The sequence below is a fragment of the Camelus dromedarius genome, chromosome 5 (genome assembly GCF_036321535.1).
Source record: "Camelus dromedarius isolate mCamDro1 chromosome 5, mCamDro1.pat, whole genome shotgun sequence".
Classification (NCBI taxonomy): Eukaryota; Metazoa; Chordata; class Mammalia; order Artiodactyla; family Camelidae; genus Camelus; species Camelus dromedarius.
Genome location: NC_087440.1, coordinates 84,144,102 through 84,162,303, shown reverse-complemented (window position 1 = coordinate 84,162,303; position 18,202 = coordinate 84,144,102). Strand labels below are relative to the sequence as shown.

The following is an 18,202-nucleotide window of genomic DNA, read 5'->3' as shown; positions in this document are numbered from 1 at the left end:
CTTTCAATTTTCTTCTGCTCCACTAGGGTCCTTTAGAGAAGCTGAGAGATACACACTTTTCCTGGCATTGACGGCTATAGAATCCTGAGTTTTCAGATAGAAGGGCAGCTCCAGGGCGATAGAGAGCACTTACTCACCTGAGCTTATTTAGCTCATCACAAGCGATGACCACAAGTTTGAATAATTTCCAAAGAAGCAAGAGCTGGGGGGAGGCCAAAGATGGGCCTCTACATCGGCTTCTTGGCTCGTTCTCACATTTACTTTTGAAACAATGGCTACCATCTAGGTGGACCGCAACTGTTCCCTCTCCTGCACACAGCAGGACCTGAATATATTGTGACAGGTCACACCCCGCGCCCATTTCTTTGTTCTCCGTTCATCTAAGCCCAATGGGGTTCCTGGACCCTCCCTCCTCGGAGGTGCTGTAAAGTGGGGGGGGGGGGGGTGAGGGGGGGATGAAGGAGCTCTGCTGGTGGGTCCCTGGATCAGGCCACATTGTCTAAAACAGCGGGACAGGAACCAAGCCCTCTGCTGGAGCAGGGCCCCAGGGCGGGAACAGCTGTTGCAGTGCCTTCATGTTGTGCTCAGTTTCACCTGCAAAGGAAGGCTGTATGCATTTAAATGTGACTCAAAATGATCTGAAAAGCCACCATCTTGAATAGGTTTTATTTAAATTTTACAGAAACCTGATTAGAGTTAAGTATGTAATTATAAGTCCAGTAACAATTCTACAAAAATGCACATACAATGCCAGAATTCCTTAAAAGCAACTAATATCAGATTCTTGTTTTGCATAAAACATGCATTAATATCAACTGCCACATGTTGGCCAAAATCAGTCTCTACAAGAAGAGACGGTCCAATACAGTCAATAAGAAAACTAGTTGTGAACAACAGGTAAAAAAAAGAGGTTTTCTGGTTAATGTAAAAGGAACAGTACCTTTCCTAAAACAAGCCCTTCAGCACTGAGTGACGTGTGTTATTGTGCTGCACAGTAATGCATCGCCTCCAAGACTTGGTCCTGACCTGTCATGAGTGAGGAATTTTCTGGTCATCAAATCCAATGTTTGAGAAGATATAAACTTTCAGGCCACAACAATGCACAACCAGTACCACCGTGCAGAGGCGGTTCAAAACTCCTCAGACCTGAAACAGAGCTCCCAAACTGCGGGTGTAAACCATCTCGAAGATGCTGTGAGCTCTCCCCTGGCCTTTTCACCCTTTTCTACAAGGCCAGTTCAGGGCACACAGGCACCTCCTATGGCCCCAGGACCTTCCGGCTCCACACATCACTCTTCATGAGGATCTGTAATTAGGAGGTTTGATGCAGAAAAACACGAGTTGTACCATTTCTCTGAGGCCGTGACTTTCTGTAGGCCTAGTTCACCTCATCCAGGGATCAGTGGGCACTAGTATACGTGACTGCTGGACACACAAAGAATATTAATATACACTTGCGGCCCCAAAGCCTCAAGCACTTACAGTTATACGCCTCAAAGTGTGTTGTCTATTGTCAGGAAAGATCACATTCCTCCAGAGGGAGAGAGCAACCGAGGGATCTCTGCTCATCAAAAGGTGTTTTCCACATAGACTAAGGGGCTTTAAAGGGATTTCAAACCAACTGAAAGGACTTCCCCTCAAATACAGGGTTTTATACAACATCCCAGGAGGTTCTTCAAAAGAAGACCTCATAGTCACGAGGGACTCAGCTGTGGACATTAACGTTTATATACATAAAGCTCATCATTTGCGCAGCCTAGGGCCTTGTTTGGAATCCCTTCCACACAGTCTGCCTCTCCCAACACAGGGCACTCACTGCCCTGCTCGCTACAAGTAAGCTAAGCCAGTATCTCTTTTCTTCAGCACAGATTTAATGGGGAAAAAATAATAATTTATTGAGGTTCTAATAACATTTTCTTAACAGAACAGTATCAAAATAGGTCTGTTTTTAATATATGCTTATGAATATCCCTGATAATATAAAGAAACCCAGAGGACTTTGTAAACCACCAAGATGTCACAGGGTAGTACCCGGTCTGTTTTCTAGGCAGCAGAAGAAGGGCAGATATCCTGGCAAGTTTTCTCCAGGAAGCCCTGTGAGCACTACAGCACTGGAATTCTAATATTCTAGTGCCAGTAGATTTGTGAAAGCAACTTTCACTTTAAATTTATTAGTAAAATGCGTAACAAAGGTTGGCTTCCTCAAACCTGTCATCAGCCAATCTCCCTGCCTGTGACAGACATCTGGGCCAGAAAACCATCAGTCCTGGCTACTCTGGGGGTTAGGCGCAGAGGAAGCAAGCTCTGAGGTCAGTTCTAAGCTGTGAGCAAACCTCAGAAAGCAGGGATGTGGGACAAGGGAAAGACCAGGCTTGAGGAAGCTTTGACCCAAGGCACCACGATCATAGGGGGAGGGGTCCTGGAGGGTCCAGCTGACTGGAAGAGAACCTCTGAGGTGCTCCAGAGTGGGGCCTGGAGACAGCAGCTCTGCTGCAGAGGAGACACACTTGGGAGTTAAAGAACCGATAATCAGGAAAGAAAATAGTTTACTTTGTCAAAACCAAATCAAACTTCTTGAAACTTACGAGCAAAGAACCCTGGGTAGACTGGGGTGGGGGCTGAAGTCTGTGTAACGAGATGCATTTAGGTGAGTCAGAAAGAACGCTGGTTGTGAAATCAGCATAAACATGGTGGCTACTGTATCAAGGAGAGTGAAGGAAGCTCAAGGCTGGAGGAGGAGGCCTCTCCGAAGAGAGGACGGAAGAGGACCAAATGTGAAACATGCCTCTTTTATTCCTGGAACAGTAGGCGGCATTGTCATTGGCCTGGAGGAGAAGGCGTCACACCTCACTCTAGCTGCAATAATACTGCATCCCATCCACTCGTCTTCTCTTTTTTGACTGAAATTCTTCAAAGAACTGCTGGATGTCCTCTCTCTTAACCACCTGTTGATGAAAAGCAAAGATTAGGAAAGGAAACCTGACACATTACAGAGCAGCCATAGCTGGTGGAAACATGCACAGTCAAGTCCAGTGATACTGCTGATGAGGGTTTTTTCAAGAGTAATTCATTATCCTATGTCCATTTCCTAGCTGAGCTCAGCTGGGCTCGCAGAGCGCGGCCTGGTCGGAGTCAGGCAGCAGGAAGAACAGCTGCTGGCGCGGAGCGGAGGCCCCACCACCAGCCCCGGTTCCCGCCTCCCAGCGAGGTGAAAGCAGTGCGTATCTAACTGGGCCATTTGAAGGGCAGGTGAGAGGCAGCGCCTGTGGAACGCTGCCCGGCACGGAGCAAGCTGTCAGTGGGCGTGAGCAGACGAGAAGAGTGGCAGAGCCACACGAACACTGAGGGGCCTACAGGTCTCCCGAGGCCACTGTTCCCCGCATCACTCAGCTGTCTTGCGAACGTCCTTCAGCTCCGCATAAGCCCCCACAGCAAACAAAGTCTGCCTTTTTGTTTTTTGTTTTTTTTCCTCTCAGATTTGTGCTTTCTCCTTTACTGAAAAAAAAGGAACCCCAAACTCTTTCCTCTTAAAGAGTCCAAAATTAAAGGTGTTTGCTACACAAACAGAAAAATTGGCAAAAACTATAGACGCACTGCTCTCAGTAAATGAAATATCTATGTTATGCACTAAAAATGAGAAAGTTATCTTCTATTTTATTGGAAAAAGGATTGAGCATCACACAGAAGTGTTTATGATATTAGCAAAATAAAACATCAAAAATAAGAAAATAAGATGAAGGGGAAATACTGATGAAAAAGTAAACCAGGATGACCCAAAAGGAGTCCTGCTCATCCCAAGAGTGACTCTGCACTACAACTGACAGGGCTGTAACAGGTAACATTCTTATTATTATAAAAGAATAAAGGTGAGGCAGGGAGAGGGAGGGAAAGAGGAAAAAAAAGAAAGCACTGGAATGCAGTGAGCAAGAGGGAGAAAGAAAGTAAGAAAGAGGGCAAGTACTTGTGTGTAAAGTGAAACTCTCCCTCCCACCACCCAGAAGTAAGTGTCGCCCACACCCCCAAGAGGCAAGGCTGCCTCGAGTAACTGACTGGGGGTGAGATACTTACTAATCCTCTAAGTGAAAGGACTTCGCATTTTGTCAGTGACTCTACCAGACTGGTAGCTGACACACCACTTTCACAGGCACCGAGAGAAAGCTGCTGGTCAACAAGTGAGGAATCAGAACCCCTCATAGGCTCAAGGTGGAGAAGGCCAACACACTAAGATGGCTGCAGCTCAGAGCTCTGAGGCGCTGGGTTTAGAAATGTACGCTTGTAACGCGAACAAACAGGATTCTTAGGAGTTCCAGCATGAAGGATCTGTCCCTAATTCGGATCACAAACAAGCTCTGAAAGGCATTAAAAGGAAATCACTTCTCTAACAAGGACATAACAGGAGGAGACCTACAGTGTGTAATTTTTAGCTTTAAGACATCCTCAAACGGTCACAGCCAACATGCAGAGTAGAAATGTTAAAGATGAAATACTTGGGTCCAGTAATATATCATTTTATTGGTTTGTCTCAGAAAATGTGTAGTTTCTAAGTGTTATTTTTTTCAGTCAGACACAGACATTAAATAAAAGGCAGTTCATTGTTTGACAACATCTATGCCTTATTAGCATTATCTTCTATGGACAAATACAACCAAAGCAGACAGGCTTTATGACAAGGTAAGGTGTTTGTAAAGATCTAGTTAGTAATGTCAAAAACAAACAATAAAAAAATGTTTTTCTGTCCTTTTAAATCATCACATCAGATGAAAAAATTATCTCAGACTCATAAAGAATGGCTCCTGTGATAACAAAGATCCATACACGGAAGATACATGTGAAGACTCCGGATGAAACTGTTTCAAATGTGAATAGAAAAAGACAACATATCTACTTTTTTAAATGTGATTTTAAGAGCGTGCATAATAAAATCCACAAAGAGCATGGCAACCAGCTACACAAGAGCAGAGGCAAGAGCACGTGCTTTGACACAGCTGAAGGACCCTGAACAGCCACCAACAGTGCCGAGGATAAAACAGTTACACCCGGGGACATTCTTTGTTCTAGTGAGAGAAGCCAGAGGGCACATCAAGCAGAGGAGGATGGCCTTGGCAACAGTAATGAGAGTAACTGTGGGTTAAGAACTGCTGGGGAACGGGAAGACGTCCATGGTGACAGTGAGAAAGAGACTCTAAAAAAGGAGAAAACCATTTAAGAAGGCTCGTTTAATGTCTGACTTCACAATTCATCTTGCAGAGAGGCAGCACTGTGACCCGCCCAGATATCCAGGCAGCTACAAGTTCTTCCCTCATTTATGAGAAAGCAGTCAGCTGGCACAGAGCTCTTCGAAGAAAGCAAGTCTCAGGGCATGTCCTGAGTGTCTGTCAGACCCATGGCTGACTTCATTTGTACGTCTGGCTATAGCAGAGCAAAACACTTACTGTCCATAAGGACAACTGTAGGACATGAAAAGAAACGTTAAATTTTGTTTTATACCTGCCTCTGGAAGATAAAAAAGTATTTTAGAAGAAAATTCCATCACAAATGTATGAGTAGTAAAGGACTAGGAAGTATTGGCAAATTCACCTGGAAGATTATTTTAAAAGAGTACATGCTAGAGTTAGTGTCGCCCTTCAAAGTATACAGACTTTCCTTACCAGCAAGAGAAATGTTTTAGCCCTCAAGCATAAAGTTCTTTTTATATGAAAATGAATATATGCATGTATATGTATGACTGAAACATTATGCTATCCACCAGAAATTGACACAACACTGTAAACTCATTACACTTCAGTAAACTGAATGCATGATCAAAAAAAAAATTCTTTTATTCTAAACTATAAAACTCAAAATCACAGAAAAGGGGTCTGGCTTTAATTTTTTTCCTGCCTGGTCATTTTCTCCTTCCTTTCCTTTCCTTCCAAGGATCCCTGCTTGAAGGTCAGGACCAGGAGAATCGTCATGGTTGATCCAATGGCCCTCTCCTAAGCTACGACTACTCTCTCCACGTCCTGGGTGACTGCTCCGTCCCTCACTCAGAGGGTTGGGAAGGACTCCTGATGTGACTGGTCCGCTGGTGTTCCACTGCCCCTTACTGATTTCTCTTCCCTCTGCCTGCATTAAGCTCTCAGTCATCTTTTTCATCAAAGAAAACAAACATGGAATGCAGTATGGAGGGGCCTCAAAATACTAAAAATAGAACTACTATAGGATCCAGCAATTCCACTTCTGGGTGTATGTCCAAAGAAAATGGAAACACTAATTTGAAAAGATAAATGCACCCCAATGTTCATAGCAGCATTATTTATAATAGTCAAGATATGGAAGCAACCTAAGTGTCCATCAACAGATGAATTGACAAAGAAGATGGTACATATACACACACACCCTCTATGGAATATTAGCTATAAAAACGAATGAAATTCTGCCATTTGCAACATGGATGGACCTAGAGAGAATTATTATGTTTAGTGAAATAAGTCAGAGAAACAAACACTGTATGTTATATATGTGGAATCTAAAAAGTAAAACAAACAAATGAATATAACAATACAGCAACAGACTCAGATACAGAGATCAAACTAGTGGTTACCAGTGGCGAGAGAGAAGGGGGGAGGGAAAAGTTAGGGGCAGGGGATTAAAAGGCATAGACTACTATGTATAAAATAAATAAGTTACAAGGTTATATTGTGCAGCAAAAGGAATATAGCTAATATTTTATAATAACTTTAAATGGAGTACAATCTATAAAAATATTAAATCACTATGTTGTATACCCAAACCTAATACAATACTGTAAGTCAACTATACATCAATAAAAAAAAGAAAAGAAAAGAAAAGAAATTTTATTCAAACATACAGGGCTATGATTAAAATTATTTAACTCAACTTACTGTGCCTTCATCAGCAAATCTTTTGAGATAGTCTTTAAGTTCGGTCTTCAAGTCATTGTATTCTAAATCAAAACAACCAAAAAAGGACATAAATTTTAGATAAGCCATTTGCATTTAGAAACAAAGTATTTCTTGACCATTGACATTTAAGTACGTTAATAGTTTAAACTATATTTTTCTTTACGTGAAATCTGTGTAGAAACTTGTTCTCAATTTCTCCTAAATTCCTTCATTTTGACATCTGGGACCCTTCTTCATTAAAAAAAAAAAAAAAAAAAAAACCTCAAAAAGCAGAGTTACCTTCACTCCAAAAAAGATTAGCTAAGAATTTTTTAAAAGGTTTCCCATCTCTTTGGAATTCTAGCACTTGAAATACCTTGGACTTGTCAAACATTAAGTTTTGAAATTCGTACACTCACTCAACAGTTTATGTTACGTACAAGGCACCTTGAGGACTACAAAAATCTTTTAGATGCAGCCTCTGTCCTTGAAAAGATTTTAGCCTAATAAAGGCAAATAATCAAATAGTTACAAATACAAGACAGAAATAATCAGCGTCCATAAAGGGGCACAAAGGTGGCATCTGAGTAGAAACTGGCTAGGATAGAAATTGGTAAAATAAGTTGGGCAGGGGGTAAAAAATGTAAAAGCCTGCAATTAAGAGTTTGGGAAAACTTTCCCCTCTAGTGGTTTCCTGTGAACCACTGACGCATCCTCAAGAACTGTCAGAAATATGGTATGTTTTTCTCAAAAAGATGACATGCAATGTTCAATGAAAACTATTTCAATGGATGGGGAAAGAAATTGATTTCCTATTACTCTTTACTCATACATCTACCCTTAATCAAAACAGCATGTTATGGTTTCTCAAGCAAGTAACTGCTCTAGCATGTAATCCTGATTCAACAGTAATAGTAGCTAAGTACCCAGCAATATGAGAATTAAGCACATGTAGCTGAAGCCTGCTATGCAATTCCAAATTGAAACATCTTTGTGTTAAAAAAATGGAATTAGCTGTCCTCTTTATACATTTTTTAATAGTGAAGGAAATGTCATCAACTTCCTGAATTTTCACACTCAAATAGTATTTACCACAAATAAGTTCCACTTGTTGGACTCTGTTCATGCTGTTAAGGGTGTCCATTAGCGGGTCTCTCCTGTCAGCTGCCTGGTCAACCTTGCCTTTGTTTTCGTAAGCCAGAACTGTGTCATGTTCATCTGTCAGGAACAGGACATCTAGATCGCCATACATTTTCTTTAAAAAAAATAAAACCAGTTTCCCCATTAGAACTGTATGTCATCCTCAGAAAGTCAACTTCATGAGAATCACTAAAAATTTATTTAATTTTTTAAAGTTAATATCCAGAAAAACCCGAGCCTTTTAGCACAGAGTTGCTCGAACAATTTATTCTTTTTGCCCACATCTCTTTTAGAAATGTCCCAACTTCCCAGTAGACGTATGATTTAAGAGATCTTTATTTAAAACCACTGACTTACTGTAACTTTCAAATAATTTGTGTTTCCAAGAAAGTCTAATATAAAAAAGATAAGCTATTTTCCACTGAAATGAAGATAAGTAAATAAAAAGTATTGCATAATTCTTAATGTGTTCTATAAGCAATCAGATTGCAAATACTATTTCATAAATTTGCTTAATATAAAAAAATTTCTAAGTTACGTATACTCTAATATCAATTTCATAAACATACTTTCCAGGTGTTCTTATTTTAGGCATCAGCCCACAAAACATACTAATAGTGACCTTGATCAGGTACTTACCATACAGTCTTCACAGGTACATAACTTGCTACGCCAGTTCACCGGCCAATAGGTGGCAGTGTCTTTCTTTATAAATTGCTTAGCTTTAAGCTCCTGAAGTTTGCAGCCAGACTGTGATTCTGTGCTGAGATGTTGATTCTTAAATGCTATCTGAAATTAAAATAACTTTTGAAGTGTGTTTTTTAAACTATCATAGTTTTCATAGTTTAGATTTTGTCACAGGATTTCTTTAGGCAAAGGGTACAAATGAAATCCAAAGCTATACAGGTTATTAATACTTAGAATTAGTTTTGCTTAAGTTTTATTTCTTTTATAGCTCAGATTTCATGTTACCTGGAGATCAGATTCAGAACTCGAGCTGGTACATGGTTCGTTAGTCTGCTCGGCTTTAACTTCCTTCACAGCGTCCTTTCCATGTTCTGGAACATCCTCTTTGAGGGCACTATCTTGATGAGTTCCATTTTCAGATTTGATTACTTCCTGATCACCTATTCCATCAACATTCAGCACCAATCCATCATCCTCAGCAGTTACTTTGGTTACTGTGGGTTCAATGAAACACACACACACACACACACACATCCACAGACTATTAGACAGTGAAATCACTTAGTCTGATTAAAAAATACGTCAGAATCTGGAAAGAAGAAATCAACCTTAATCCATGGAATAATGAGAGAGGAGAGAATACTTTTTTAGATTATACCTGCCTACTCCAGAGTCAAATATCTAAACAGGTTGTTTAAATATATCACTAGGTAAGCACTTTATATGTGAAAAACAAAGGAAAATACTATAGATACTAAAAACAGAAGGACACCTCAAGCAAGGAAAGCAAGAAAGAAGCCAAAAGCTAATCTCTCTAAATACAAAAAACACTTAAGAAGCAAAAAGCAGTAGAAAGAGATTTAACTGCAAACCCAGGTAGAAAAGTAGTTTTGCAAAAACAGTAGCTTTTCTTTATGAGAAGAGGAAATTGAAAAGGATGCGTGTGGAGAGAAGTACTGTGAAGGAGAGAAGAGAAATGATAAGGGAACTCATGCAGCATAATGGCACTTCAGTTTCATAGGAAATGAGGCCATCTGCTGACCGGGAAGGAAATGAACGAGGGGCAGAGGGGAACAGCTAAGAAAACCCAGTGAATGGGAAGTAGATTCAGGTTCAGAGGAAAGTGAGATGTGATTGGAACAAGGGCACACCAAGTTTAAGAACTTCAAGACAAGTCAAAAATGTAGGATGCTGCTTGTGGTTTGTATGGTGAAGTGTTCCCAAAAGATGACAAAGGCAAGAAATTATGAGGCCAGAGCAGCAAGTACTAGGAGTAACGACCACTTAAAAAATAAATTAAGTAACACATATAGCATTACCAGTAAAATAAAATATTTAATGCCTCAAGACCATTCATTGCTGATTAGTTGTTTTAGTCAATTTCTTAGAGTAAAATAGAAACACTAGACGACAAACTGTGCCACCACCCTCCCCAACCAACAGCACGTCTTACATTTTAAGAACAACTCATTTTGGTTCTGTTTATCTTTCAAAATCCCATTCAAAACTGTGTCCTCCATTTGCTCTAATTCTGGTCTCATCCATACTCTGCATCATACCATTTAAGAACAAATTTTGCCTTGGTAGTCTCCCAATCAATCTATAAGCACCTCATGGAGAAGGAATAGATCTTATACTTTTTTCTGTACCTCAAAGTCCAGTTAAAAATAGTTGCTAAAAATTCTGTACTGAACATACACATATGACAAGCACAAGCTGGCGGCATACCAACTCCACAGACACCTACCTGCCAATTGTGCAGCGTAAGCCCACAAGAAAGAACAGCGTTTCATGCACGCTTGGCACACCATCTCTTGGAAATCCCCACTCTCAGGGGGAATGGCACCAAGATGCTGTGAACACAGAAAACCGAGTATTTTCCTCTTGATTACCAAATGGCCCAAAAACCTCATTATTTTATAAAATATTGCAATCAGACACTGATATCTTTATAGTATATTTTTAGAAGAGTAATTATAATGTAAAATATAATACAATTCCAAAAGACAAGCTCTTTTCTCTTTTTGTGAAGACAATGGCTTTAAAAGGTAAAAGCTCTCCTTACCCTTCCATGAAACCAGTCTTCACAGACTACACACTGGATCATCTCATCTGGAATCTAACATGGAAAAGCAGTTCATCTGTTAATGATGATAGCAAATTCTGGGACACAAAAGTCATTAGAACTAGATGTTAAATAATTCTCTACCGATTCTGTTAGACCACTACCACCTGCCAGAAGTCGAGGGTACAGGGAGAAACAGCAATTCAAGAGGCCAAGGAAGTTCATTCTTACGAACTGGTGTTACAGGATTGCACTCAGATGAGAGCTTTGTGAGCGTCATCAAAGCCTTCATGTCAGTTACTTAATAGCTGATTCTCACAAAACTTTATAAATAAGTAATATATTCTTATTTCATACATAAATCTAGGCCCAGGGAGGTAACGCAATTGACCACTGTAGAAAAGACAGCTGGGCTTTTTCCTACACTTTGCTGCCACATAACTTTGAAAAGTAAACGTTACAACTTCTTGACAACATGGACAGCAACAGTTCTCTGATTTAAACAAATTAAATAATTAAATAATTAAATTCTGGCCCTAGGAAAATTATATACTGAAGGGCATAGACTATTTTTGCAATGATTTTCCCTTTATTTCTAGGTTTTCATATCTACTGATTAACATTCTAATGTTGTTCTGTCCTTTCTCTGTCATGATTTCTTAAAGGGGAAAAAAAATGTATGTATATATAATGCAGTTTTATTCTTTCTTCTGCTTTGATCAATTTATTCATCATCTTATTTTCTGTCTTATGATTCAACAATGTTATAACACTTTACCCCATAACTTAAAATATCATTTTAAAGTTTTATCTTTGTTAACTAAAGACATCTTCAATTTGTTTCTCTATATAATATAATTTAATTATATAGTTCAATAATTACAGTTACAACTAGAAAGCAAGGAAGAAGGCAGAAAGCTAATTTTTCTAAATAAAAAAAACACTCCTTCATCAACTAATCTTTGACAAAGGAGGCAAGAATATACAATGGAATAAAGACAGTCTCTTCAGCAAATGGTGCTGGGAAAACTGGACAGCAGCATGTAAAACAATGAATCTAGAACACTCCCTTACACCATATACAAAAATCAACTCAAAATGGATCAAAGACTTAAACATAAGACAAGATACAATAAACCTCCTAGAGGAAAACATAGGCAAAACATTATCTGACATACATTTCAAAAATTTTCTCCTAGAAGAAATAAAAGCAAGAATAAACAAATGGGACCTAATGAAACTTACAAGCTTCTGCACAGCAAAGGAAACCATAAGTAAAACAAGAAGACAACCTACGGAATGGGAGAAAATTTTTGCAAATGAAACCGACAAAGGCTTGATCTCCAGAATATATAAGCAGCTCATATGACTCAATAAGAAAAAAATAAACAACCCAATCCAAAAATGGCCAGAAGACCTAAACAAGCAATTCTCCAAGGAAGACATACAAATGATCAAAAGGCACATGAAAAAATGCTCAATATCATTAATTATCAGAGAAATGCAAATCAAAACTACAATGAGGTATCACCTCACACCAGTCAGAATGGCCGTCATTCAAAAATCCACAAATGACAAATGCTGGAGAGGCTGTGGAGAAAGGGGAACCCTCCTACACTGCTGGTGGGAATGCAGTTTGGTGTAGCCACTATGGAAAACAGTGTGGAGATTCCTCAAAAGACTAGGAATAGACTTACCATATGACCCAGGAATCCCACTCTTGGGCTTGTATCCAGAAGGAACCCTACTTCGGGATGACACCTGCACCCCAATGTTCATAGCAGCACTATTTACAATAGCCAAAACATGGAAACAGCCTAAATGTCCATCAACAGGTGACTGGATAAAGAAGATGTGGTATATTTATACAATGGAATACTACTCAGCCATAAAACCGACAACATAATGCCATTTGCAGCAACATGGGTGCTCCTGGAGAATGTCATTCTAAGTGAAGTAAGCCAGAAAGAGAAAGAAAAATACCATATGAGATCGCTCATATGTGGAATCTAAAAAACAAAAACAAAGCATAAATACAGGACAGAAATAGACTCATAGACAGAGAATACAGACTTGTGGTTGCCAGGGGGCGGAGGGTGGGAAGGGATAGACTGGGATTTCAAAATTGTAGAATAGATAAACAAGATTACACTGTATAGCACAGGGAAATATACACAAAATGTTATGATAACTCAAAGAGAAAAAAATGTGACAATGAGTGTGTATATGTCCATGAATGACTGAAAAATTGTGCTGAACACTGGAATTTGACACAACATTGTAAAATGATTATAAATCAATAAAAAAGTTTAAAAAAAAAAACCACTCCTTCAAATAGATAAATATACAAAAAAAAAACAAAAACAAAAACAACCCAATATAAATATGGACCAAGGATATGAAAGGACAATTCAGAGAAAAGGTTATTACAAATGTTTGATAAACTCATGAAAAGATGCATAAATCACTCATGATCAGACAAAGGAAAAATTGTAAAGATACTGTACTTCATCAGAATGGCAACATTTTAAAAGATCAGTAAAATGCTGAGTTGACAGTACTAGGGGAAAAAACACTATCACATACTATTGGTGTTTGAATCTTTTGGCAGACATGATCACAATTTCAAAAACAAATATCCTTTGACCTATCAATTTTACCTCAAGGTATCCATCTACATAAACATTTGCAGGAGTTTATTCAGTTATATTACTGTATAAGAATGTTTACTGCAGCTTTCTTTATAATGCTGAAAAATTAGACAATACCATTCTGCTATAGAACACCTAGGTAACTAACTCATGGCATGTCAAATTATGATGTGATCAGAACAAAATAGATTTGTATTGTTTGACCTGAAAGGATGTCTATGATATACTGATAAGTGAAAAAAGCAAGCTGCAGAAGTGAAAGTATAGAATTTTCACTTTTCTCCAAAAAAAAGAAACTAGAAGTTAAAACCCATATTCACTCACATGTAGAAAAAGGTCTACATATATATGTAACAAAAAGTGTTGGAGGGGAGGCATAGCTCAGTGATAGAGCACATGCCGACCAAGGTTCTGGGTTGAATCCCCAGAACAGCCACTAAAATAAGTAAATAAACCTAGTTACCCCACCCCCCAAGACAAAAAAAAAAGTGTTAACAGTGGTTGTGTCTGGGAGGTAAGAAGGTACAGGAGTGAGGAAGAAGAAAAACTCTTTCTAAATTTTATGTATACTTCTAACTGAAATCTTTAAGAGGATCTAGTTAGTTTGTACATCCCATTTCTTTCCTTCTAGGGATGCAAGAAGTTGAAGGTCATTTTTTGGAAAGTGTTCAGGGGAATGGAGCAAACAGGCAGGCAAAGGGGGGAGGAAGAAAAGATGTTCTGGCCTTGAGAAAGTCCTAACCAATATCATTCTCACAATACAAGAATGAGAATAGTTGAGATCTGTACTAGTTGTAGCTCCAGCCCAGATTCATAAGAAGGGATAAACCTAGAATCCTTTTACAATCCCCAAATCCTTCCTGAACAGTTAGAGGCCCAGATATGACAAGAGGTTGAGGAGTGAAGGCTAAAGATGACACAGTCCTGGTGTTAACCTCCAGGTCTCTTACCTCATCTTCAGGATCAGGATAAGGTCTCTTGCAAATGCAATACAATCCAAAAAAGTTGTCATTGTACTTATTGCCTGAATTTATCTTTGCTTTGTCCTGAAAGATATTAATTTCAATATATATGATCTAATTTTAACTAAATTTCATGCATCATGAAATTAGTGCAGTCAACAAATTTGTGCATTAAATGTCTTCCTCCCAGAAGCTGATCTTTAACTTTCAAAGTACAAAAGAATAGTACTCATTCCTATTAAAGGAATACTTTTTCCAGGATACTGGGAAAAAATAGAATTTATTTTCTACACTTTCTTTGTAGCATCTGGGGGAAAACAAATCATAAATATTAATTATCAACTTATGTAAGCTGACATTCACCTAGAATTTCAAAATACTTCTTAGTGTCCAGCTGTGATAGCCAAAACCCCCAGGTAACTAGGAGGTAAAAAGCTGGCAAGGAAACTCTAAAAATAATCCTTGAAGGTGGGAAAAAGCATGACAGTTCTAGCAATGACAATTGAACAATGTAAAATCTCTCATTTTCTCTTTAATTTCTGTTATTTCACTGAAAGTTATTGTAGAAAGATAGTTTTTATTAGCCAAAAGCAGTGAAAAACTCCTGAGTGCACATAACCCATGCTCACTGTTACCAAGTTTTATTTATTCAGTTCTGAAAATGATACCCTTTACTTTAAAAGCCTTAAAGGATGAGCACAATCAACATAGTTAAACCCAAATCACTTTAGAACATACCCCCAAAACCTTTCATATTAATTACAATCTATACTGTAGGCTCTAAACAGGTTACTTAGTTTTCCAGGAAGTAAAAACTGGAATAGAGTCTAATATTGATTTGCCCATTTGCAAAGAATAAGCAAAAGAACTTCATTTTTGGAAAATACTTGGTTTTGTCCACTCAAATATCAATTGCAGCTACTTTTCACACTTTTATAGTTATAGTGCTTACTTACAGGAAATAATTTGCATTCCAAATTTTTAAACTTGTTGTTTCCACAATCACAACGAAAATTTCTGAAACAAAGGAGGAAGAGTCAAGTTTAATTTTTCTTTTAAATCTAATGACTTACTCTTTAAATTCACATCATAGCGTCTTCCCTTTCAACAGGTTCTAGGATCTAAAAAGTGGCCTTGGTTGTTGTTCATATGTCCAATCCAGAATTTCTCCAAGCACATAACAATAAAAGATTTAATAACTCTAGAAATTAACATTAAAAACAAATATCTGTATCACACCCCCCACACTTCCAAACAAAAATAAAATAATGGCAGAGCAGCATTAGGAGAGTTTGTACAATAATTATATTTTAAAAGGTCCTCTGGAAAAGTTATTCTCTTCAATTATATTATATAAATCAGTTACATTAAACTTTACCAGTGCATGACTGCTTTGAAGGCAAAAACAAAATTAAGAAAAAAAGTGCAGCTAGGAAAGAATCTAAACATTTGAAAAGCATTCAGCACCAATCTCTGACTGTTTTACCTTTTTGTGTATAGTTCAAATAGTTTATGACTCCCATGACATTCATAACTGCAAGCTAGGCAAATTCCTGCTGGTTCTTCTCCCTCTGGGGTGCAGGTACTACAGGCATATAGTGCTTGTCTCTTTACCGAGCCCTAGAAGACAGCCCCAAAATGGAAAAAGAGAGAGAATAAACTGATGAAAAATGGCAGAGTTACCTAGTACCCATATTAAGATCTGATAAATAATTGAAATCAGATTATCTGCAGTTAAGAGCTTCCTGTAAAAACCAGAGACTAATAATAATAAAAAAAAGCTTATATAAAAGAGTACCAAAACACTGTTGCAAGTTTCACATACTAGTGCTTATTTTCATATAATTTTTTCTTAAAGTGATAGAAGTTTAATATTTCCAGTCAGCTGTGAATAAGCTGGTCTGCTTAATCATTTTAACACATGAAAATGCAGGAGAAAGTGTGTAGGTTTATGTAAGTGATAATCATACTTCAGCTTTGGAAAATGCTTGTGATTCCACCAAAGAGAAAATGAACGCATCAAAGGAATCCCTTTGATTTTTTAGATGTGTGCTGAAGTATTTCAAGGTTAAGTGTCATGGTCTGCAACTTTTTTCCAAATGGTTCAGAAAAAAGAAAGAAAGTATGTTATAATGAAGGGGAAGAAGATAAAACAAATGTGGTAAAATGTTAAAAAGTGAATACATGTAAAGGTACACAGGTGTTCATAATATTATTCTTTCAACTTACTTGTAGGCTTAAAATGTTTCAAAATAAAAAGTTGAAAGAAAAACAAGCAGAACTTTTAGAAATTTTTGATAATGTTTACCCTCTTCTGGGAAGGAAGAAGATACAGGGAAGCTTCTGGGATGCTGGTAATATTCTATTTCTTGGCCTGGGTAGTATGTACTTGCATGTGTTTTTATTTTTGTTTTCCCAAGACTTATTTATGGTTTGTGCAGTTTTCCATATATTTTACTACAACAAAAAATTTTAAGGAAGTCTGTTTCATAAACCTAACTACATTTCAAAAATAACCTACATACAGACTTTGTGAGGGAAAAAAAAAAGGAAAGCCAAGAAAAAGCTGTTTCCGTGCTGACCAAATGTTTTAAAATACCAGCTAACATTTAATACATCTAATACCACGTGTATGAAAAAATCTAACCCCTTGCAGCGGTGGTAACTGGTATTTGATCACAGTCCATAACACATAATGACCACAAGTAACTCGTATCCTCCAATGTTCCATTCCATCCCCTTGGAAGGTAACCTTCTTCCTCCTACCAATTCTCACCTCTTGTTAGTTTTCTTCTACCCACCTTTCTCTATTTTTGTACCTAAAAACATAGGATGAGTCACCAAACACTACATCACACCCCCTCAAATCCCTGTTCACAACGTCTTCCAAATGCCTTCTATCCTCCCCTCCTCTCCCCTCCTTTGCCACTGCAACCTGCTGTTCGGGTTCCGTTTATCCCCCTGGGGAGGCAGACTGCAGGCAGACACGGTACTTGCTTCGTGTAGCCAAAAAACCAGCTAACACTTGTCAAACTAAATTGCAAAGGAACCAGATGTCCAGAAGCCCAGCCCACAAGGTGAAATTTTCAAATCCAGAGCTCTCTCTTAACTCTGTTTTGACTCTCCCATTCCTTTCCTGATAAATACTCTTAGAATGGGAAGAGTAGGGACAATGTCTGGATTTGAGAGGTCACGGGGATGATTTCGGGGCACCTAGAAGAGACGGAAGAGGAAGGAAAGAGCAGCTGCTCCAGGGGCAAAGTCTGGAGAATCCTGGGGGGCCGGACAGAGGAAGACCGAGGGAGGAGGGGGGCTCTCCTGCATGCAGGCTGAGGAAGGGGGCCCGGGAGACTAAAGGTAAAAGCGCAGCTGGGCCTGGGATGGGAAAGTCTACGACGAACAGCGGCCGCGGACCACCACGGGGGCTCTGGCTGCGCTAGGCGGGAATAGGGTAAGTCTGGCGGGGAAGAGGAGGTTCAGGGGAACCCAGAAGAGGCGAGGCCCCGGCCGCGCGCCCACCTGTGAGTAAGAGCACTTCTCAGAGTCGCTGCCGCCCAGTACAGCGCAAGCCTCATTCTCCAGCTCCTCGTCCTCCTCAAGTACATCGACCAACGATACCACTGGCTCCAGCTCTGACTGCCGCCCAGCTGGATCCTCGGCTCCGGCCATCCTCAACTGTCACCTGGACCGCCGCTCGGCCCCGGCGGAGGCGGGAAAAGCGGCCGCGGGGGGCGGGGCCGGAGGAGGCGGGGCCGGAGTGTCAGGAACCAATCCAAAAGACGGGGAGCGAAGGAAAGGGGAGGAGCGACTTCC

At 39.2% G+C, this 18,202-nt stretch overlaps 1 protein-coding gene across 1 annotated transcript; it reads right to left on the bottom strand.

The window, feature by feature from the left end:
* Positions 1 to 636: 636 nt before the first annotated feature.
* UBR7 (ubiquitin protein ligase E3 component n-recognin 7) lies at positions 637 to 18,123 on the bottom strand. The gene is made up of 11 exons (XM_010987989.3): positions 17,909 to 18,123; positions 15,876 to 16,009; positions 15,346 to 15,406; positions 14,378 to 14,473; positions 10,777 to 10,830; positions 10,459 to 10,564; positions 8,997 to 9,205; positions 8,664 to 8,813; positions 7,977 to 8,139; positions 6,885 to 6,946; positions 637 to 2,945 (listed from the first exon to the last, which is right to left on the bottom strand). The coding sequence occupies exons 1-11, from the start codon at positions 18,056 to 18,058 to the stop codon at positions 2,853 to 2,855; spliced, it is 1,278 nt and encodes a 425-aa protein (XP_010986291.2). The 5' UTR covers positions 18,059 to 18,123; the 3' UTR covers positions 637 to 2,852.
* Positions 18,124 to 18,202: the final 79 nt, after the last annotated feature.

Coding starts and splice junctions, on each gene's coding strand:
- UBR7 (XM_010987989.3), bottom strand. CDS start 18,058: ATGGCCGGAGCCGAGGATCCAGCTGGGCGGCAGTCAGAGCTGGAGCCA. Junction 15,407..15,875: donor TTTGAACTATACACAAAAAG/GTAAAACAGTCA, acceptor CCTTTGTTTCAG/AAATTTTCGTTGTGATTGTG. Junction 9,206..10,458: donor TTACGCTGCACAATTGGCAG/GTAGGTGTCTGT, acceptor TTGAACCCACAG/TAACCAAAGTAACTGCTGAG.